The sequence below is a fragment of the Geotrypetes seraphini genome, chromosome 1, assembly GCF_902459505.1.
Source record: "Geotrypetes seraphini chromosome 1, aGeoSer1.1, whole genome shotgun sequence".
Lineage (NCBI taxonomy): Eukaryota > Metazoa > Chordata > Amphibia > Gymnophiona > Dermophiidae > Geotrypetes > Geotrypetes seraphini.
Genome location: NC_047084.1, coordinates 448,300,166 through 448,323,557, shown reverse-complemented (window position 1 = coordinate 448,323,557; position 23,392 = coordinate 448,300,166). Strand labels below are relative to the sequence as shown.

At 44.4% G+C, this 23,392-nt stretch overlaps 1 protein-coding gene across 1 annotated transcript; it reads left to right on the top strand.

The window, feature by feature from the left end:
• The first annotated feature begins 300 nt into the window (after nt 1-300).
• Nucleotides 301-19,611, top strand: LOC117363348 (caveolin-2-like). The gene is made up of 3 exons (XM_033950947.1): nt 301-654; nt 17,644-17,831; nt 19,357-19,611. The coding sequence occupies exons 1-3, from the start codon at nt 529-531 to the stop codon at nt 19,505-19,507; spliced, it is 465 nt and encodes a 154-aa protein (XP_033806838.1). The 5' UTR covers nt 301-528; the 3' UTR covers nt 19,508-19,611.
• The last annotated feature ends 3,781 nt before the right edge of the window (nt 19,612-23,392 follow it).

Here is a 23,392-nt window from a genome sequence, read left to right as displayed (position 1 = left end):
TTCTGTCATCCCCAGATCAGTCTCTACTGTACATTCTCTGACCGCCTCACCTCCATCCTCTACTCCTTTCCCTCCATCCCCTTGTATCTGTTTATCCCTCTGCCCCCCTCTTTCTCTCTCTCTGCAATCCCTTTTGCAGCTTTTAACCCCCGTCCACCGAGACAGCTGGCGTGTCTAGCACAGAAATATGTCGAGGCCCGAACTGCCAAGAAAGAGCTGGCATTCGAAACATTATCCAAGTCCCCCTTCCATTCCCACCCTCTCTCAGAATAGCATCCCCGTCACATTCCTGCAAAGAGAGAGACCCACACACTAACAGCTGGACCGACAGAGAAGAAAAAGCATAAAGCACCAAAGAGAAGTGAATGGAATGAAAAAGTGACTGAACAGCAGGGTGAGCCAGGTGGGGAGGTTGAGAATTGGAAATCCTGTTTAGCTGCTGCCCTGCAGCACTTGTCTCTTCCCTTCTTCTCTCGCATCTGAGTTCACCTCCCCCAGCTGGGGGCCCAATTCACTACCTCAACCCACATGAGCACTCTTGGGATGAATGCAGATGACTACTTCATCGAGTGCAAGATCGACCCTGGTCAGCAGGCGGATGCCTCGTCAAAGCCAGACCTCCGGGATCCCCGAGGCATAAACAGCCACCTTAAGGTAAGACCACAAGGAAGAGAGGGGAGCAGGAGTAATAACAAAAGACAACATAACCTGTAGACTGGACTTAATATAAAGTAACTACCACATGCAGAGAGTGTTGGTGCTGCTGTTCCCACCTCTAAGGTCTCTTTTCAGCTGTTCATGATATCTGCACACTTTCCATTCAGGATTTTCTTCTTTGTACTAGTGCTAAGACCCCATTAAAATCTGTGCTCAGATTGCTTCACTTGTTAAGACTATAGGGTGCCCCTACACCTTTTAAAACCTTCTAACCTATCTAAGGCTCTTCCCAAGCCACCATTCTCACTCTCCTTAGTCCATCAGCTCTCTTTGATACGCCATTGTTCCATATTCTTTACGTACCCTCGGCTCTTACCTGGCTCTCCTCCTCTTTTTCCACATGTTCCTCTCAGGCTCCGCCTTCCGTGGATGTCTCTCCAGAGCCATTGTATGAATGTTAGGCACCCGGCCTAGACAAACCTTGAGTGTTGCACCCCCTCTAGCCCCAGTCACATACACATAAAATTAACTGTCATAAATGAATATTATCCACAAGTAAGAATAAAAATCCTGCAGTGTTACTAACTGCATTATGTGACAGGAAAACAAAGGAATATATACTACCAGGGCAGGATTAATTCTTCAAGGGCCCCTAGGCACACAAGTATACTAGGCCCCCTAGCCCCGCCCCCTGCTCCACCCCCCAATTATTTACCTGTTTTCTTATTTACTTCTTTATTTCCACTTATAGTTCTTTTTTTTCTTTTATTATAAAATTCAAAACAAACAACAAACTTTACCAAACCCGTGCCAGTGTACAGTTTTAGCTCTGTGCAAGCCCCAAACATCTCTGAACAAATCCCCCCTTCCTTCCCTTCCCACCTACTTGCCCAGGACCCATTCCATACGTATATAAAAGTGTTCAAATGCATTGTAAAGCAGTAATACTATCCGAAAAATAAGTCTATATTAATAACTAAGTTTGCAACTCCTCTCAACTGCCTCACTCTATGTCAACCAACTTTAACCCATATGTATGTATAAACAACCAAATCTGTAACTCCTCTGGTACGTTCCACTCCATGTATGTTAATTTGTAACAAAACAACAAGGCAAGTGGTCCACCAAAGAATCCAACGTGGAACAAAAGAAGATCAGCAGACAATAAGGAGATTCAAATCAGATTTATTCAAGGTGCTCCGAGGAACCATGCCTGATGTATTTCGCCAAACAAGGTTGGTCAATGCTAACAGAAAACCATATCTTTCATACACACAGGACACAGAACCATCCTCACCCAGTATGGAATAAGTAATCACAAACTAAACTCCCCCTCCCCCCTTTTTATAAAAGCATGGAAGAGGTTTTCAGCGCTGGCTGGCGGGCTGAATGTTCTGCGCCTTTCTGACAATAAAAGGAATTCTGTGACCATCAAAGCAGTGCAGAGCATTCAGCATGCTGGCTTGTGCTACAAACCAAAGGAACGGTACAGTTTAGGGGTGAAGAAACAGTGGTGCATATCCCCCAATACTGAACAAAATATAAAGATAGCAGATGTAAATTTTAAAAAAGAAAAATAACAAATCACTTTACAAATTAACAAATAAAAATAAAACAAAAAATGGAAAATAAGATAATACCATTTTATTGGACTAATACATTTTTTAATTAGCTTTCAGAGGTCAAACCCTCTTTCCTTAGGTCAGTAAAGTATACTGCTGTTACAGTATCCTGTCCTGACCTGAGGAAGAATTTGATCTCTGAAAGTTAATCAAATGTATAAAAATAAAAGGATCACCATTTTTATTTCTAACCATTTATCAAAACTGCTAAAATACTACTTTATCCTAAAGCAATAAAATAAAAAAATAGAATTTTTTCTACCTTTGTCATGTGGTTTCTGCTTTCCTCATCTTCTTGTCATTCTCTTCCTTCCATCCACTGTCTGTCTTCCCCTGCCCCCCCTCATGCCCCACCCCTCCCCGCCCCTTGGTCTGGCATCCATCATCTTCCCTCAGTTTACCTCATGGTCTGGTATCTCTCTCCTTCCATATCTACTTCCCTCTCCCCTGTGGTTTTTAGCATCTCTTTCTTCGCATTTTCTCCACTCAGATCTGATATCTCTGTCTCCTGCCCAGTTCTTTGGCATCGCTCTCTCCTCTTTCTTCCCTTTCCTATTCTTTTTTTTTTGTTATTTAATATTTATTGAATTTTTCAGTATAATCAAGCATAAAACTTGTACAGAAAGGAAATTCAGCATGAAATTAATACAATTGAAAACATATATAAAGAAATATCAAATATAAGCATAAATTTCTACTCAAGTCCTCAATAAGATCCAAGAGGGGAAATAGGCGAATCAAAGTAATTATATATAAACCAAGTAATAACTAGCTGAATGAGATTAAAGCACCCTTTCTTAAACTAAGCACTTTCTTTCTCCAGAGATGCAGTTGAAAGAAAGGTTGTCAGTTGAGATGGCTCAAAGAAAACATATTTATGAGAATGATAATTAATAACACATTTGCATGGATGTCGCAAATAAAAAGTCGCCCCCAGAGATATAACACCAGGTTTCCTTAACAAGAATTCTCGTCTCCTTCTCTGTGTGTCCCTAACCAAATCTGGGAACATCTGAATTTTACAACCTAAAAATTCTTTTTGTTTATTTTTAAAGAAAAGTCTCAGCAACCAGTTTTTATCTGGTGCGAGAGCTACTGTCAAAAGTAAAGTGGCTGGGGTCACTAATTCTCTATCAGACATTTCCAAAATATTAGATATGTTCATTAAATCAGGTCCCATTTTCTGTTGTTGTTGTTGTTGGTCTTGAGTCTTATTTGGAAGGTAATAGACCTGTGTAAATGGTGGTAACGACTCTTCAGGAAGTTCCAATACTTCCGTCATATAACGTTTCAGCATTTCCCTTGGGGCTATCATAGAAACCCTAGGGAAATTTATCAGTCTGAGGTTATTATTACGAGAAAAATTTTCCATTGCCTCCATCTTCCTTCTTAGGTTAATATTGTCTTTAATTAATGTCTCAGTAATTTGTTGGGAGACTTTTAATTCTTGACAGACATTCTGTACTGAAGTTTTTGAGTCCTCTAATCCAGTCTTTAAGTTTTTAATCTCAGTCTCATGGTTATTAAGTTTCTTTTCTAGTTGTTGTAGTTGTGGGTTAATAGATCTTGCCAAATTGGCCACAAGATCCCACAGAGAATCTAATGTAACCTCTCGGGGCTTCTCAAATTGAAAAGTTTGTGATTTTAATTTAATTAGCTCACCCTCTGGCAACTTGTCTTCAACAGCAGTCTGTCGAATTCTCTCATCCCCCAGCGCTTCCTCCTCAGTCTCCTCGCTCAGACTCCTCTGCACCGGCAGGGAGTCCTGCAACACAGTTCCCCCGTTGTTCTCCTTAGCCTCCGGGAGGAGGTGAACTCCGACCTCAGGAAGTACCTCCTCTCGCGGGGAACTGGTTGACTGAGGGCGTGGGGGAGGTGCTCTTGCTTCGGGGCTCAACGATGTCTCCGGCCCCATGGAGAGCGACACAGACGCGCCTCCACTGTGCGTCTCCCGCGGGGAACTCCCCAAAGCCGCTGGCGTGCCCTGCATTCTCCGCATCAACTCCTCTATATTCCCGAAGACGGCTGTTCTGGAGCGCTGCGAGGCTCCAGCAGTGCTGCGTCCCCTCCTCTTCGGCATTGTTCAAAACAGGTAAAAGATTTAGAAGTACACGGAGATTTTAAGGAGCTTCAGGGAGAGTGAAACTCAAACAACCTCTCGTGCGGCCATCTTGGATCACCCATGAATCGAGTCCCCTTTCCTATTCTTCTCTGGTTTTTCTTCTCTATTTTCTGCCTCTGTGTAAATTAAATTCTTTTTTACTATTCAGTCCTCAGTTTCCCTCTTTTCACTGTGTCTACTCACAGCTTGCCACCCCTTTCCTCCACCCCTCCACTATCTCACTAACTCTATCTTCTTCCCCCATTAAGCACCTCCTCACCACTGCTGCTTTCCCATATATGCCTGATGCTGACGGCACAATTTCTCCACACTTCTGTCATCTTCCCCCATTCTCTCTCTCTCTTCTCCCCACTTCCATCATCTGCCCCTTCTCCAGTCCCCACTTCCATCATCTGCCCTGCCCCCTTCTCTCTCTCCTTTAAGTTCTTTTCACTTCCATCATCATCATCAAATCCTGACTGCAAGCCTACTTTTTCGAGGCTGCTCTTAACTCCCAATCACTTGTAAATTACCCATGCCTATTTTCTCATTCCCTCTATCTGTTTTAATTAGATTGTAAGCTCTACAGCATACTATAGAAATGAAAAGTGGTAGTATGCTTGCTGTACTGGTAGAGAGGCTGGGGGAAATGCTTGGGTAGTACCCCACTGTACCTATTTTTCACTGCACCATAATTCATTTAACCATCTTGCCTTCTTCTCCATCCAATCCAGGATTGCTTACCTCCCCACCCAGGTCTTCCACTATCTCTAGGGAGGTGCATGCAAGCTCCCCTCCCCTTGCAAGTCTAAGAGTCCTGGGCCCCTGCCATGTCTAACCCCTGATGCTTGCTTTAGGTCCTGGAGTGGTTCCCACAGGCCTCCCCCGATTAACTTGCTTGTTAGAGACTAGCCTGAGAGCTGGGACCTTAGGGATATCCAGCTTTTACTTCCTTTTTCTGGAGCCAGGCTGAGATCAATTCCCAAATCATCAGCCCCCTGGCAGAGGATGAAAGCTGTGTACCGGGACCCAGGTGGGAGAGGTGGTGCAGAATTTGCTGCCCCCTGAGCCCGACGCACAGCGGCTACTCCAGCGTCTGCACTTGGCTCACACACCGGCCCCCAGCAGCAATGGCCAGGTGGAGGGAAGGGGCGGGGCAGAACGTGGCTCCTCCTCCAAAAACATTCCTTGCCTCGCACGCCACAACCAAAGTTTGCAATGATACTGGGCAACTGGGACATCCGCGGAGTGAGTCCTGCCCTGGATTGGGGGGGCTAAAGGTGCTGTGTTGGAGCGTTGGGATGCTTTGTTTTTTTTATGCGCATAAATGTGCATTTTCTGTGTTCCCCCCACCCTGAACGAAGAAGAGTCAAAGCAGAGGGAGGAAATCTGTGGTTTGCTTTCAATGGATGCCGGGGGGCTGTCGCTGTTTGAAAAAAAAAAGCTGAGTCGGTCTTACTTGTTTTTTTCAGCGGGCCTCCCTGGCAAGTTTGGGCCCTAGGCACGTGCCTAGTGGGCTTATTCATTAATCCAACCCTGACTACTACTACTTATCATTTCTACAGCGCTGCTAGAGGTACAAAGCACTGAATACTAACATGTAAGAGAATCTCTGCTCAATAGCGCTTGCAATCTAATTAAAACAGACAAACAGGACGAATAGGGCTAAGGGACTTTCTCACAGAAGGAATGATAAAACGGACGTGGGTACTTTACAACTAGGTGGGAGTTAGGAGTTAAAAGCAGCCTCGAAAAAGTGGGCACCTGGTTATTTAAAAACAAACATGTAAATCAATCAAAACATTTTAGGGGCTGGTTTTATAACAGTGCATGATTAAGTCTATTTTATAAAGATAATATTATATACACCTATACAGTATGTCTTTATAATATAGGATCCTAGGACAAGCCCCAACAGCAGGTACATGTTGACATATACATTTGTATTTGCTCAGTAGCTGATGGACACTCAGAACAGGCAGTGGCATGTTATGGGGGGGGGGTGTGGAGCAGACCACCATGGGCGCCATCTTGGTGGAGATGCCAGTACCTCTCCACCCCCTATACCATGTTTGCGCCCCATCCCCCCCTTTAAAATCTTCACCAGCACGAGCAACTACTCTAGCCTGCTGTTCGCGCTGGCCTGGCTCCCTCTGAAATCTCTTCCGGGTCACGTGGCCAGGAAGTGACATCAGAGGGAAAGCCAATGCCAGCGTGAGCCGCAGGCCAGAGAAGCTGCTCGAACTGGCGAAGATTTAAAGAGGTACAGGAATGGGAAGAGAGGGCGCGAGCATGGCATGGGGGTGTAGAAGGAGCAGGGGGGTGTGGAGAGGAGAGCGTGGGGGGCACCAGCTCCCCAGACAGCTCCCACCCTCGCTACACCCCTGAGAACGGGGACTTAGATACTGAAGGAAGGAAAACTAGAGTCTGAAATATTTACGACATGAATGGAAATCAGGGGACTGCAGAGATGCCAAGCAAGGGCGTAGTTTGACTGTTTCATTTGGGGATGTGGCACATTAACAAATCATTTGCATAGATGCATCAGGGAGTGTGTGGCACAGTGGTTAAAGCTACAGCCTCAGCACCCTGGGTTTGGGGGTTCAAACCCACGCTGCTCCTTGTGACCCTGGGCAAGTCACTTAATCCCCCTATTGCCCCAGGTACATTAGGTAGATTGTGAGCCCGCCGGGACAGACAGGGAAAAATGCTTGAGTACCTGAATAAATTCATGTAAACCATTCTGAACTCCCCTGGGAGAACGGTATAGAAAAATTGAATAAATTTAAAAAAAAATAAATTGTGGTTATTCCAAAAAAAGACAAACTGAATAGGAAGCCAGTATATCACAACAGTGTGTGCGTGCGTTCGTGTAAGGTTATAGTTATCTTTATTTGATATTCCGTCTTTCTTAAGCAGATATAGATACATTTTTTAGCTGAAAATTAGCGAACAATGGGAAATTTCTCTCATTTTGTCCCCTCTCATATTCACATGAACTAGCAATCGGCAAGCCCACTCTCCCTGTCCCCCTTTCCTAATAATAATAATAACTTTATTTTTGTATACCGCAAGTACCACAAGCAATTCAGAGCGGTTTACAGAGGAAGAGACTGTGCATAGCCAGTGATGTTACAGAGAGTAGTTTCGAGTTACATTGGTGTCAGGGGTGCAATAAGTAGTTCTGAGGTACAACAAGGTCGGAAGGAGTCAGAGAAATTTATCAAAGAGATAGGTTTTAATTGATCTCCTAAAGGATCGGTAGGAGGGAGTATTTAAGATGAGGGTGGTTAGGCATTTATTCCATTTGCCTGCTTGGAATGACAGTGTTCAGTAAAGGAATCTCTTGTAGATGCAGCCCTTTAGGGAGGGGAAGGCAAACAGATAGGCGTTGCGTGTGCAAGTGGAGCTTGGGAATACAAAGTGGTGTAACATGTAGATTGGGGATAAGCCTGTTAGGGTTTTGAAGCAGAGGCAGACAAATTTGAAGATGACCCTTGCTTCGATTGGCAACCAGTGAAGTTTTCTGTAGAACGGGCTTATATGATCTGACTTTTTTAGGCCATAGATGAGACCCATAGGCGGCGGAAAGCTTTTTTGTTTGGGAGGGGCCCAAAAGCTCCGCTCCAGAATGCCCAAGCTCCGTCCATTACTTCGCCCCCATAATAATATTACTAATTGTAAATGCCATTTCTTTCATTCATTTTTCACATACAGTATACCCCCGCGAATTCACGGTTCGCAAATCGCGGACTCAGTCTTTCGCAGTATTTTACGACCGCCCCTTCCTGGTACTAAAGTCAGGCTACACCAATCAGGAGCTGCTTTGACACGCCAGATAGCGTGTCAAAGCAGCTCCTGATTGGTGTAGCCTGACTTTAGTTCCCGGAAGAGGCGGTCGGCAAATACTTAGAATGATCCTGCACCCGATTTTCAGCACCCACTGGCGCCCCAGCTGCCCTCTCCTGCCTTCGATCCTCTCCTTAACCACATTTGTATTTTTTTGAAATTCACAGGTGTTCCTGGAACGGAACCCCCATGAATTTCAGGGGAGTACTATACACACAATATAATCTTATTAACAACACATTATGGTAACCACAAAATTAAACTACACAGAGCATATTCTTTTCCCCCTCCCCAATCCTGCACAGCATTTTTTCCTCTCTTCCTCCCCTATGTGCAATGTCTCCCTCTCTCTCACTGTCCACCATCTCTCTTTCTCTCATTCCCTCCCTTGCTGCAAAGGGAGTAGGAAAAGAGAGCGATTGGGATCCAGGGTGCATCTCTCTAACTCCTTCTACTGCCACATCCAACATTTCTCCCTCTCCTATCCCCCAGATTGTGTGCAGTATCTTTTTCCCCTGCTCACCAGCCCCATGTCCAACATTCCTCCCTCTTTCATCCCTTTCCATCTGTCCCTCTGTCCCATCATATCCAACATTTCTCCCTCTCATCTCTCGCTACCTCACTCCTCTCGCACAGCCATGTCCAACAATTCTCTCCTCCCTATTTACAACAATTCTTTCTTCCTTTTCCCATGTACACCATCTCACTCACCCATTCTCATCCATTCTCCCTTTCTATTGCTTCCCCCACCTCAGAATCTCTTTCTCTTTCTCCCTCCCTTCTTTGTCCCAATGTGCTCCCTCTCTCCCTTCTGTGTCCCAAGTTCATGCTCCCTCCATTCCTTCCAGCCTTTGTCCCAAGTTTGTGCCCCCTCTGTCCCTTCTGTGTCCCAAGTTCTCCCCCCCCCAAAGTGGGCTGTGCAGTCCAATCTACAATCAGTCTGTTCTCAGTTTCCAGCAGGTGGAGATGGTAAACCTGTGCTGTCTTTCCTTTGATAGTTAGGGCCTGTTGGATCTGATTAGTGACCTTTTATTGTCCCTTTTTTCTGTCCGGACAGAGCTCGGGGGACCCTTTCAGGGATCCGTCCAACCTCAGGAGTGCCACACTCAAAGGGTTGAGTCCCTACCCCCATTTCCCCATTATCCAATTTTATTTCTTTAGAGGTGCCTCAGCTGGCGCATGGCCACCCTTCGGGCACAGACTACAGCTTTGAGAGCCTGTGGGATCTACTGTCTTATCCTTTACAGTGGTTTGCTGTGGGAACAATTGAAGAAAAAAAAAAAAAAGGTGTAAAGGAAGCTTTGAATTGGCTTTAATTGCTTTCTTTTTTTTCTAACTGACAGTTTTGGGCATTGGTCTCCTGTGTGTATGCTATGAGCACTTTTACAAAGGAAGAAGTGCATTTTATGTGCGTGCCAAGTGGTGGATGCGGCCGGTGTGTGCACGAAGTGTTCCGGCCACTTGGAGGGAGAATCCACGTCAGCTTCATGTGCAGGGTTCCCCTTCGCACATGACCACTCATCAGCTGTAAGTGGTGAAGCCTGTGCTTACCCTACAGCCCGTGCTGGGATTTTCCTCAGCCACTGATGGTCAGGGAAATAAAGTTGCCCTTACTGCCGATGGCGCTGGGAATTCCTTTATCACTACAGTGGCTGCTGCTTGCAGTTCTGGTTTAGCATCTGGGTCTAGTCAGTTGCCGTTACTGGACTCAGGAGACAGTTTTTCGGTGGGCTTTTCTCCGGTTTTGGCGGAAAGCTCTGCCATTTTGCCTGTGGCCTAAGGTGACCTTCCTCCTGTTTTAAAGTGACAGGAACAGCTGCTTCTTCTGCACCTGCAGTGAGTTCTGTTGTGTTGCCAGGGGTTTTTTGCCCTGACTTTGTTTTAGCCATGTACAAGGCTTATTTGCAGGTGGCTGGGGGATCATGCTTCCTCCCCAGGGGTCTTCAGGTCTGCTGAGGGGTCTCTACATTCCAAGTTAGCCCCCGTTCAGTCTCCTGCAGCGTCTGACCCCATCCAGTTCCCCCAGCTATCGTCCAAGTTGTTGCGGGTGTCTTAGGATGAGGAATTCTTTTCTAGCTGACCCAGTTTCATCGGACTTAGATCGTAGATCCTCTAGGGAGGATGGATGATTTAGGCAGCGGGATTTTTGGAAATGGATGCATCTGTCTGGCACATTTTTCACCGGGAAGAGCTGCAGGAGCTTATTCTCCAGGTGTCTTTGGTTTTGCATTTTGAGGAAGCTAAGAACCCCCCCCACACACACACACACACCTTGAGTTGTGGTTCCTCTGCTTTGGGGTATTCGGTAAGCATCCTGCTCATCTCCTATGCATCAGGATATTTGGGATTTGGTGCATGCACAGTGGAAGACTCTGGACGTGCCTTTTTGCTTGATGCAGTTCATGGCCAGGCAGTATCCCATTACTGATGGGGATAGGGATACCTTTAAGTCTCCTGTGGTTGATGCTGTGGCGTCTGCTATTGCACATAGGCATACCATTCCAGGGTGGTCCAGCCCTAAGAGACCCTCAGGACCGTAAGATGGAGTCTCTCCTTAAACAGAGTTTTGACGTGGCTGCTTTGGTTGTCTAGGTGGCGATTTGTGACGGTTTGGCGGCCAAAGCTTGTTTCCATGGTCTGAGTGGGGCCTTGACCCGGAGTCTGCTGACTGGTCCTTAGTGAATCAGGAAGTGGCAAAGATTGAGCTTGGCACTTCTTATCTTTCTGATACCATGTATTATCTGTTGCGGGTTCGGCCAAGTCCACAGCCCTCGGAGTAGCTACTCGCCATACCTTGTAGCTTTGGGGTTGGTTGGCAGATGCAGCCTCTAAGTCTAAGCTCAGTAAATTTCCTTTATGGGGCTCATTCCTCTTTGGGGAGGAGTTGGATAAACTTGTTCAGGCCATGTGTGACTTTAAGGTGCCTTGGCTTCCAGAGGATCGCCCTCACCAGGCGTCTCAGGGCAGTGCCTCCCAAGGGTCGGGGCTTGGCTCCTTTCCCTTCCAGAGAACGCTTCTTTCAATGCATGCAGTCCTTTCGAGGAGCCCACCGGGGAGGTCAGGGCTCCACTGGTGGCTCCTGCTCCATTCATCTGGCCCAATGACTCACTGTGGGTCCTTCCCATAGTTCCTGTGGGAGCCCAGTTAAGGGGATTTTACAGGGGGTTGGTCGAGTACACAACGGATCAGTGGATCCTTTAGGTGATTCAGGATGGCTATGCTCTCGAGTTTTACCTGCCCTTACCAGATTGTTTCCTCTGTTCTCCTGTCAGGCAACTTGGAATAAGTGGGTGTTTTCACCTCAGAGCGGTTGTCCCGGTGTCTCCGCAGCAAATTTGCACCAGAAGGTATCTCATTTACTTTGTAGTGCCCAAGAAAGAGGGGTCTTTCCGGCCCTTTTTTGGATCTGAAAGATGTAAACAGAGCACTCTGGGTTCCATCTTTTTGCATGGAAACTCTGAAGTCCGTAATTTTCGCTGTTCAATCTGGGGAGTTTCTGACTCCTCTTGACCTGATGGAGGCCTATCTACATGTTCTGATGTGGGTCTCCCATCAGTGATTACTTTGCTTTGCGATTTTGGAACAGCACTATCAGTTTTGTGCACTTCCTTTTGGTCTGGCCACGGTTCCATGGATTTCACCAAGATTATGATAGTGGTGGTGGCGGCCTTGCACAAGGAGAGCATTCTGGTTTATCCCTTTCTGGATGACTGGTTGATTTGAGCAAAGTATTTTCAGGAGAGCTCCTGGGTCATGGCTCGGGTTGTGGTGTTTCTACAGTCACTAGGCTAGATGGTCAACCTGGCCAAAAGTCAGTTGACTCCATCTCAGCGCCTGGAGTATCTTGGAGTTCTCTTTGACACCAGCTTGTGGAGAGTTTTTCTTCCCGAGGCCTGGTTGTTGAAATTGCAGTTGCAGATTCGCTCCCTGATGGATTGTCGTTGCCCTCGGGCACAGGATTTTCTGTGGGTCTTGGGGTCGATGGTGGCCTCCCTAGAAGTAGTCAGATGGGTACAAGCTCACATGCGCCCCCTCCATATGTTCTTCTTCGGCGATTCACAATCTGGACTCTCCCATCCCTCTTTGGGGGTTAGTTCATTGCAGCCTGCGCTGGTGGCTACAGTCTTCCAATCTGGTTCAGGGAGTGAGTTTAGATCAGAACCAGTGGACAGTGCTTCTTCCGGATGCCAGTCTCCTCGGTTGGGGAGCTCAATGTCTCAGTTGCTCAGCTCCAGGCAGCTGGTCACTGATTGAGGCGTCCTGGTCATTCAATATTCTCAAGTCCAAAGGCATTTGCTTGGTATTAGGGGCCTTCTAGTCATTGTTGGAGGGCAAGTTGATCCGGGTTTTCTTGGACAATGCCATGGTGATGGCTTACGTCATTCATCAGGAGGGAACCAAGAGTCATCTGGTAGCACAGGAAGCAACTCTTCTTATGGAATGGGCAGAGGCTCACTTTCTGGACATCTCAGCTTCCCATATAGCGGGAACGGACAATGTCAAGGCGGACTTCCTCTGTTGTCATGTACTAGATTCTGGCGAGTGGTGTCTTGTGCTGGAAGCCTTCAGATTGATTGTTCAGTCTTGAGGCTGGCTGGTCAAGGACCTCATGGCCATGAGTGTCAATGCCAAAGTGCCGAGGTTCTTCAGTTGGCGCAGGGATTACCATGCCGAGGGGCTGGATGCTCTGGTGCAGGCTTGGTTAATGGATGGCCTGATGTATGTCTTTCTTCTGTGGCCTCTGGTAGACAGAGTTCTTCTTCACATTGCCCGGCATTCAGGCCATGTGTTTCTGGTGGCTCTGGACTGGCCTAGGCGCCTGTGGTACGCAGATCTGGTTTGTTTTCTCAGGGCAGATCCTCTTCCTCTGCCCCTCTTGCCTGACCTTCTGACTCAGGGTCCCATTCCTATGTTCGATCTGAGTCCCTTTTCTCTTATGGCTTGGATCTTGAAAGGGTACGCCTTAGTAAGAAATAATATACGGATAAGGTGATCTCCACCCTCTTGGGTTCTTGGAGACTTTCCGCTTCTCAGGCTTATGTGCGCATTTGGCATCTTTTTGAAGAGTGGTGTTCCGCTTGTGGCATGATTCCCCTTCGCGCGTCTTTGCCTTACATCTTGGAGTTTTTGCAGAATGGCCTGGAGCAGGGCCTTGCTTGGTCCTTCCTCAGGGTTCAGATTGTGGCTTTTTTTCTTTTCGCAGTCTGTTGCATGGTCGGCGTTTGACCTGTTCTTTGGTCTTGAGAGTGGCAAAATTGCTCCAGCCTCCAGTTCGTCCTGGGATCTCAATCTGGTTCTTTCCATGCTTGTTCATCCTCCTTTTGAGCCTCTCAGCTCCTGCACATTGAAGGACCTTACTCTTAAGGCAGTGTTCCTGGTGGCCATTACTTCCGCAAGACGTGTTTCTGAATTGCAGGCCTTGTAGTCCTCCCTTCCTGGAGTTCTCTAGGAAGTGGGTTGTGCTGTGGCCAGTTCCCTTCTTTCTTCCGAAGGTGGTTTCGCCTTTTCATGTCAACTAGTCCATTGCCCTTCTGGTCTTGTGTAGTTGGGAAGGCTTTTTGGAGCAGAGACAGTTGCGCAAATTGGATGTCCATAGGGTCCTTTGCGTTTATGTTCAGCAGACCCAGGAGTTCCATTAGTCAGATTGTCTTTTTGTCCTTTTAGTAGGTCCTCATAAGGGGAACAGTGCTTCCAAGGCTACGATTGCGCGCTGGATCAAGGAAGCTTTCGTTTTGGTGTATCTTCTTCATAAGAAACCGGTTCTGGATTTTCTCAAAAATCATTCCACTCGTGGTCAAGTGGTCTCTTGAGATGAGAGTTCTCTTGTACTTCCGGTGGATATCTGTAAAGCTGCGGTTTGGTCTTCTCTCCATGCCTTTGTTTGCCACTACCGTGAAGATCATTAATACCAGAAGACAATTTATCTTCTCAGTTACTGCCCCACAAATCTGGAACTCTCTGCCAATTTATTTAAGAGAACATAATATTGATAAATTCAAGACCAATTTAAAAACATTCCTTTTCAAAGACGCTTTTGATTAATAAGTCTTACTCTGAATTCATTAATGCTGTATTTGACCATTCATTTTAATTCCCAATCTTGTGTTTTTGCCTGACCTCCTTTTCTATAATATTTTGTAGTTCAAATCCCCTCTTCCTCTTACTCGTGTTTTGTTAAGTTTGATATAGTTTAGTTTATTTTAATGTTATGTTTAAATTAATGTTTTATTTTTAATATTGTAATTTTAATTGTTTCTGTTCATCGCTTTGAAGTAAGATTAAGCGATTAATCAAAAATTTTAATAAACTTGAAACTTGGATGTTCAGGTGCGTTGGGATGCAGTGTTTGGTGAGTGTGTTCTTATGGCCCTTAGAAGGTCTCACCTATGATGGGTACTGCTCTGGTATGCTCCATCCATTCTGTGCCTGTCTGGAGGGACACTAAAGAAGGCAAAATTAGGTACTTACCTGCTAATTTTCTTTCTTTTAGTCCCTCCAGACTGGCACAGACCTCGCCCTGTTGTTTTATTTGGTGTTTTTCCCAAAGAGTGCATTTTTTTCTACAGTATTGTTTGTCTTGGTTGTTGGGAAGTATAATAACAGCAGCGGTATTTGGTTCATCTGGTTTAGCTGGCGAACTGTGGGGACATTTTTGAAGGTTCTTGTTCTAATCAGTATTCAACAGTGTTTCCAGGTCCGATCCGGACACTTAAGTGGTCTTCTCCATGTGAGAATGGAGTTGGTATGTTTTCTTGTTCAGCCTAGTTAGTTTCTGCTTGGCTCTTCATCAGACTGATTGTAGATGGGACTGCATAGCCCACTTGTACTACTGCCAAAAGTTAATATTTCTCAGTCTCCACGTGCTGGCAGAGGAACATAAACCCATCTATTCTGTGCCGGTCTGGAGGGACTAAAAGAAAGAAAATTAGCAGGTAAGAAACTAATTTATCCATGATTTAAGTGTAGTATCGCTTTGCAAATGAATTAAGGCATATTAAATGATATTGACTTTTCTTTGGAGCCTCTGAAAAAAAAACAAAGTGAAAAGCAATTTGCATACATTTTTTAAGTTGAAAATGTCTTCCACCTATCTATATATATAAAATCGGAGGTATGTATGTGTGTATGTGCCGCGATCACGCAAAAACGGCTTGACCGATTTGAACGAAACTTGGTATGCAGATCCCTCACTACCTGGAATGATATGTTCTGGGGGTCTCGCGGCCCACCTGCACACGTGGGCGGAGCTACAAACAGAAAATCAGATTTCACCCATTCATGTCAATGGAAAAAATGTAAAAAGCTGCCAACGCAAAAACGGCTTGCCCGATTTGAACGAAACTTGGTATGCTGATCCCTCACTACCTGGGGTGATATGTTCTGTGGGTCTCGCGGCCCACCTGCACACGTGGGCGGAGCTACAAACAGAAAATCTGATTTCACCCATTCAAGTCAATGGAAAAAATGTAAAAAGCTGTGGGACCGATTTGAACGAAACTTGGTATGCAGATCCCTCACTACCTGGGGTGATATGTTCTGGGGGTCTCGCGGCCCATCTGCACACGTGGGCGGAGCTACAAACAGAAAATCAGATTTCACCCATTCACGTCAATGGAAAAAATGTAAAAAGCTGTGGGACCGATTTGAACGAAACTTGGTATGCAGATCCCTCACTACCTGGGGTGATATGTTCTGGGGGTCTCGCTGCCCACCTGCACACATGGGCGGAGCTACAAACAGAAAATCAGATTTCACCCATTCAAGTCAATGGAAAAAATGTAAAAAGCTGTGGGACCGATTTGAACGAAACTTGGTATGCAGATCCCTCACTACCTGGGGTGATATGTTCTGGGGGTCTCGCTGCCCACCTGTACACATGGGCGGAGCTACAAACAGAAAATCAGATTTCACCCATTCAAGTCAATGGAAAAAATGTAAAAAGCTGTGGGACCGATTTGAACGAAACTTGATATGCAGATCCCTCACTACCTGGGGTGATATGTTCTGGGGGTCTCGTGGCCCACCTGCACACGTGGGCGGAGCTACAAACAGAAAATCATATTTCACCCATTCAAGTCAATGGAAAAAATGTAAAAAGCTGTGGGACCGATTTGAACGAAACTTGGTATGCAGATCCCTCACTACCTGGGGTGATATGTTCTGGGGGTCTCGCTGCCCACCTGTACACATGGGCGGAGCTACAAACAGAAAATCAGATTTCACCCATTCAAGTCAATGGAAAAAAATGTAAAAAGCTGTGGGACCGATTTGAACGAAACTTGATATGCAGATCCCTCACTACCTGGGGTGATATGTTCTGGGGGTCTCGCGGCCCACCTGCACACGTGGGCGGAGCTACAAACATAAAATCTTATTTCACCCATTCATGTCAATGGAAAAAATGTAAAAAGCTGTGGGATCTCCAGTTATTTTACTTAGCAACCTTGACCCACCAAAACTTTGCAATGGCACAAGGCTTTGTGTAAAGAGATTACTGTCCAATGTAATTGAAGCGACTATCTTAACCGGAAAGGGACAAGGTGAAACCGTATTTATCCCGCGGATACCACTTATTCCAAAAGATCTTCCTTTTCAGTTTAAGAGATTGCAAATTCCAGTGAGACTTGCATTTTCTATCACAATCAACAAATCACAAGGACAGACTATTACATACTGTGGAGTGGATTTAAGATCCCCCTGTTTTTCCCATGGACAACTCTATGTTGCTTGCTCAAGGGTGGGTTCACCCAAGAATGTATATGTTCTTGCTCCTGGAGGTGAAACTAAAAATGTTGTTTATAATCAAGTTTTGTGTTAGTAATATTTCACATTATTATTTGAATATTGTACTTTTTATAAAGCTGTAAAAAAATAATTTATTTCACCACTATAAAGTATCTTTTTTTGAATCCATTTACAGTGTTATTGCTATAATTAAATACCCGTGCAACGCCGGGGCATCAGCTAGTTAGTTATAAAAATGTACATTGGTTTCAGAGCACATGTACTTGCAGTGAAGGGAAAAGGGACAGGGCAAGGGAAAGCAGTTAGCAGAAAGGTGTGCTCAGATTTCTCCTTACTGATTGGACCACTTATGAAAGCAGTGATCAAGATCAGTGCACTGGTACTGAAACTCTAAAAGCTTTCAATAAGTGTGAAACACTCCTAATGGATGAGATGTGGCATCTCTGTGAACCTTATCTCCAAAATGGGAGCCAGACTGTAGCTGTAGGCCATTTTGATCTTCATCTGCCATCATTCACTATGTCTGTATTCTAATTATTATTTATGGTTTTTCTCAATGTTGTTTTAGTCTTTATATGCCCTACATGAATAATCAAAATTATATATTCTACTGTTGTTTCCTCTTCTGAGTGGTCTGTTAGATCTCACCCTTTTCTGCCTTGTTTCCAGGTGGATTTCTCTGATGTCCTGGCTGAGCCCGCCTCCTTTCACAGCTTCGACAAGGTCTGGACATGGAGTGACATACTTTTTGAGTCCTCTAAACTTTGGTGCTACAGGATCATCTCACTGCTCTGTGCTGTCCCTGTCTCTCTCCTCACTGGATTCCTCTTTGCCTTTCTAGGCTGCCTGCACATCTGGTAAACATGTTTCCCATCTGTGTTGAACTAGCCATAGCATAGAGTGATACCCCTGTCCCTAGGAGGAGGAAGTGACCTATTGTGCAGCGGGTCACTTCTTCCGTGCCATGAGAGTTTAGCAGGGGAGGGGTAGAGAGAGTGAGCAGAGCTACTACCATGGCTGAAAATCAATGAAAAGGGGCCAGAAAAAAGGTGAGCGTGCAATAGGAGATTGGGGACAGAATACAGGGGTAAATGTGAATGGAAGGCAGAATAACAGAGTGAGTGTGCCATGAGGGGTGGGAGGCTTGCTGGAGGCTGCTATAGGAGTGTGGAGGGGAGAGATGACACAGTAATAGCTGGGGAGATGAGAAGAAAGAATAACAGGTTGAGATGGTTTTGCTGATCCACCCCTGTGGTTGGTTGGTGATAATCCCAACCCCTTCAGTTTGACTAGGTCCCTTTTCTTTCTGGTATCTACCTGAAGGTATTGGTTGAGCTTTGGCCCTTTTAAGTAATCTGGATACCTGGAGTGTCCATGCTCTGCTGGTGTACACTGTACAGGTCTCTTTGAACCTTCCTGCCACTATTGCTCTGCTGTTGATGCTCTTAATCATACAGGCACTCTGTGAAAACATACCAGCAATTAGGCTTATACCTGTATTCCTCCTTCCAAAGGTCATTCTTGAGTCCTGGTTTCCCAGAGCACAGCAATTTACCTGATTCCTCTTGAGGGCCTTGAATAGGGTCTCCTCTCTTGCTTAGGGTGAGAAGATACTAACTCAGTTAAAACCCCCATGGATGCCTATTACAAAGAGAAGGAGACTGCCCCCCTTTCTGGGTTTTCCTCAGTCTATAGGGTCTCTTAAATAGCTTCAGAGTCCTTCAGAATCCTTTTATCTCTGCAATAAAAAATGTATGCAAATAAATATGCAAATCAGTTCCTTCAGATGCAAATCAGTCCACTTTCTCTTCTGAGGTTTCTTTATCAACAGTTTATCTGACCAAGGTGTCCCCTCTAAAAGGATAAGGGACATCTGGGTCCTGTCACCACCCTCCTGGTCTTTCTATATTGACTAGAACCTCCCAAGCAGGACTGCAATTCCCCCAGTTATATCCCAGAAGCTGTTCTGCAAGTGAACGAGGAGATCCATGATCCTTAGGTTCCTGGGATAGGATGTACATCCCGTCACATATATGTTAAGTTGTACTTTATGTTTTATTCTATACATTTTATTCTATATTATGTTATGTTATAAACTGTTTTAATACTGTGTGCTAAGTGATAAATCAAATAAATCAAATCAAATATGCAGAGTGAACACTTTCCTAACAGTGCGTGCATGCATGATGATTCACACATGCATGCACTCTCAGGAAAAGAATGCATACTCTTTGAGAAGAGTGTATGACAACATTTGTGGCTGGGAAAAAACCCACCAAAAATATTTTGTGGCTGCCTGACCCTAGTCTTCACAGCAAGTGTCTCAGATGACAAGTTTCTCAATTGCCCGATTGCTCTCTCCTCTGCTAATTGTCTCTGCAGGTGTGTGATGCCCTGTTCCCAGTTCTGTACTATCTGTATGCCTCCAATCCGCACTCTCTGGACCAGTATCCTGGACATCCTTCTGGCCCCACTCTGTTCCAGCATCGGCCGCTGCTGTGGCTCCATCTACCTCACCGTTTCCCGGAAGTGAGGGAGTGCTCTCATTTTCCTCTGGAGAAGAAACCACAGGTGCTCTGGCTTCCATCTGCCCATCAACTCTTGTAAATTCTGTCTGTCTTTTTGTTTGTGTTTATAAATAAATCTATGACACAGGTAGAAAAAAACTTTGAGTTTCATATGTGTTTGAGTGTAAATATATATAAATGTATCTAGGAACAGAGGAAGAAACAACAACCACACATAAATTACTGAGAGAACAGATCAATAAAGCATATTACAAAAGATTTAAATTGATAGTGAAAAGTGCTTTAACAGTATAGAATAAAATGCAAATCATTAGTCAGTTGACAATTCCCATACTCTCATACAGCTTTGGAATTGTAGATGGGCCTCTTAAAGATCCTGAAAAAAATGAGTGTTTAAACAAGAAAACTTCTCCATGCCTACAAGGTAATTTATCAAATGATATGCTTGATAAAGACAGATTACATGTACTGAGCTACTATTGTAGGTCTTCAGAACTATCTGACAGCATTAATAGATCCAAATGCATAAAAAATGTTACATATAAAAATAAATGTTCAAAATCTGCCTCCATCATTAAACTTAAAATGCAATGAGTAAAAGAAATGAAGAAGAATCCACCACTATTAAAACTGAAGGAAGCAACAGCATTTGTAAAACAAGAGAGAAAAATGAAAGTACTAAATGCAGAAACACAGTAGGAAATTTTTCCAGGAGCCATTCATTGATCAAAACCAGACACACGAATGGTTAAGGCAGTGGTTCTAAAATCTGTCAAGGGGGCTCCCCAGCCAATCAGAATTTTAGGATAACCACAATGAATATTCATGAAAGACAGTTGCATGCAGTGGAGGCAGGAAATGCAGATCTCTCTCTTGAATATTTATTGTGGATATCTTGAAAATATGACTGGCTGGGGAACCTCCAGGACAGGTTTACCTTGTGTAGTGATTAGTCGGTAAGTTTCAAGTTTCAAGTTTATTAGATGGCTTGATTAACCGCTTTAGACAAAGTTTCTAAGCGGTGAACATTTAAAAAGCTACATAGCTTAGGTAACAAAACAGTCCATACAATTAATAAATAAACTTATTATACTAAAAATTAACATTGTTTAACACAAGGTAAGGAGGGATGAAATACAATTTGTAAAGTAAAGAGGAGACATCAAAGGGAAATACAAAAGGGTAATAAGACATTTAGGGGAATAAAATAAGCAAAGCAATAAAATAAAAGATTAACTTGCAAATGCATCTCTAAAAAGGAAAGTTTTTAATTCGTTTTTAAATTTTACAAACTCTTTCTCCTCCCGTAAAAACATAGGGAGGGCGTTCCATGTTTGCGGTGCCGTACAAGAGAAGATAAATTGTCTCCTTGTATTGATAATTTTTAGAGAAGGAATAGATAAAAGATTTTGTTCGCTAGATCTCAAGGTTCTCTTTGCAGAATAAGGGATAAGTAATCTAAATAAAAATGCTGGGGTCTTATTATATAAAGTTTTAAAAATGATTGTACATAATTTATGCGTAATTCTGTGCATAACAGGAAGCCAGTGAGCCTTTTTAAGGAGTGGTGTTACATGATCAAACTTTTTGGATTTCGTTATTAATTTAATTGATGCATTCTGAATGATTTGTAGTCGTTTTATTTCTTGTAAAGCAAGTCTGTTGGCGAGGGAGGTGGTGGGACCTCTGGATGAGGGAGACAGGAAGGGAGTGGTGAAGGAGGAAAAATAGGTGGCAGACAGACTAAACATGTTCTTCTCGTCGGTCTTTACAAGAGAGGACACATCCAACCGGAAAAAATCTTCAAGGGAGATCAAGAGGAAAAATTATCATGCATGGAGGTAAGCCTCGAAGACGTACTCAAACAGATAGATAGATTAAAAACTGACAAATCTCCGGGCCCAGATGGAATCCGTCTGAGAATAATATCTTTTACTGAGACGCAGTGACCAGAATTGCACAAAGTGTTTGAAGTGTGGTCACAACATGGTGCGATACAAAGGCATTATAACATTCTCATTTTTTTCATTCCTCTCCTAATAATTCCTAACATTCTATTTGCTTTCTTAGCTGCCACTGAACACTGAGCAGAGGGTTTCAATGTATCATCAATGATGCCGCCCCTAGATCTTTTTCCGGGGCAGAGGCTTCTAGTGTGGAACCTTGCATCATGTAGCTATAGTTTGGGTTCCTCTTTCCCACATGCATCACTTTGGAATTGCTCACTTTAAATGTAATCTGCCATTTGGATGCTCAGTCTCCCAGTCTCATAAGGTCCTCTTCCAATTTTTTTTCAGTCCTCTTGCGATTTAACAATTTTGTGTCATCAGCAAATTTAATGATCTCAGTAGTTATTCCCATCTCAAGGTTATTTATAAATAGGTTAAAAAGCTGCATTCCCAGCACAGACCCCTGGGGAACCCCACTATCTACCCTTCTCCATTGAGAATAGTGACCTTTTAACCCTACCCTGTTTTCTATATGGTAACCAGTTCTTAATCCATAAAACATAAGAACATAAGCAGTGCCTCTGCTAGGTCAGACCAGAGGTCCATCACGCCCAGCAGTCCGCTCACGCGGCGGCCCATCAGGTCCAGGACCTGTATAGTAATCCTTTATCCCCTTTTGAACCCCAAAACCGTACTTTGTCCTATCACACCCTCCGGAAGCACATTCCAGGTGTCCACCACCCTTTGGGTGAAGAAGAACTTCCTAGCATTGGTTCTGAATCTGTCCCCTCTTAATTTTTCCGAATGCCCTCTCGTTCTTGTAGTTTTCGAAAGTTCGAAGAATCTGTCTCTCTCCACCTTCTCTGTGCCCTTCATGATCTTGTAAGTCTCTATCATGTCCCCTCTAAGTCTCCGCTTTTCCAGGGAAAAGAGCCCCAGTTTCTCTAATCTTTCAGCATATGAAAGGTTTTCCATACCCTTGATCAATCGTGTCGCTCTTTTCTGGACCCTCTCGAGTATCGCCATATCCTTCTTAAGGTACGGCGACCAGTATTGGATGCAGTACTCCAGATGTGGGCGTACCATCGCCCGACACAACGGCAGGATAACTTCTTTCGTTCTGGTTGTAATACCTTTCTTGATAATACCTAGCATTCTGTTCGCCTTCTTAGAGGCCGCTGCGCACTGGGCCGACGGCTTCATTACCTTTTATCCAATAACTTTCTAATTTCCTCAGGAGTCTTTCATGAGGTACTTTGTCAAATGTCTTTTGAAAATTCAGATATACAATATCGACTAGCTTACCTTTATCCACAGATTTATTCACCCCTTCAAAGAAAGGTAGTAGATTGGTGAGGCAAGATTTCCCTTGACTAAATGGTCCTTCTACTAAAGTGCACTAACCAATTTAGCACTAAATGCTAAGATGCCCATATAATGGATGTCTTAGCATTTAGAAAGTGCTAATCTTTAGTGTGTGCTACATCGGTTAATGCATCTTAATAAAAGGACCCCTAAATCCCTTTCGGCTTTGTCTCATTAATCTATGCTTATGTATATGCTCTATAATTTACTCTTTATAATAGTCTCTACCATTTTGCCTGGCATCGATGTCAGTTTCACCAGTCTATAATTTCCCAGATCACCTCTGGAACCCTTTTTTTAAAAAATTGGCATCACATTGGTCACCCTCCAATCTTCTGCTCTTCCGGAGGCTGTTATAGGGGAAAACACCCTCCAGGAATTCAAAACAAAGTTAGGCAAGTTCCTGCTGAACCAGAACGTACGCAGGTAAGGCTAGACTCAGTTAGGGCACTGGTCTTTGACATAAGGGCCGCCGCAGGAGCGGACTGCTGGGCACGATGGACCACTGATCTGACCCAGCGGCGGCAGTTCTTATGTCCATACTATTAACAGTCATTCTGCAAGTTCATTTTTTTA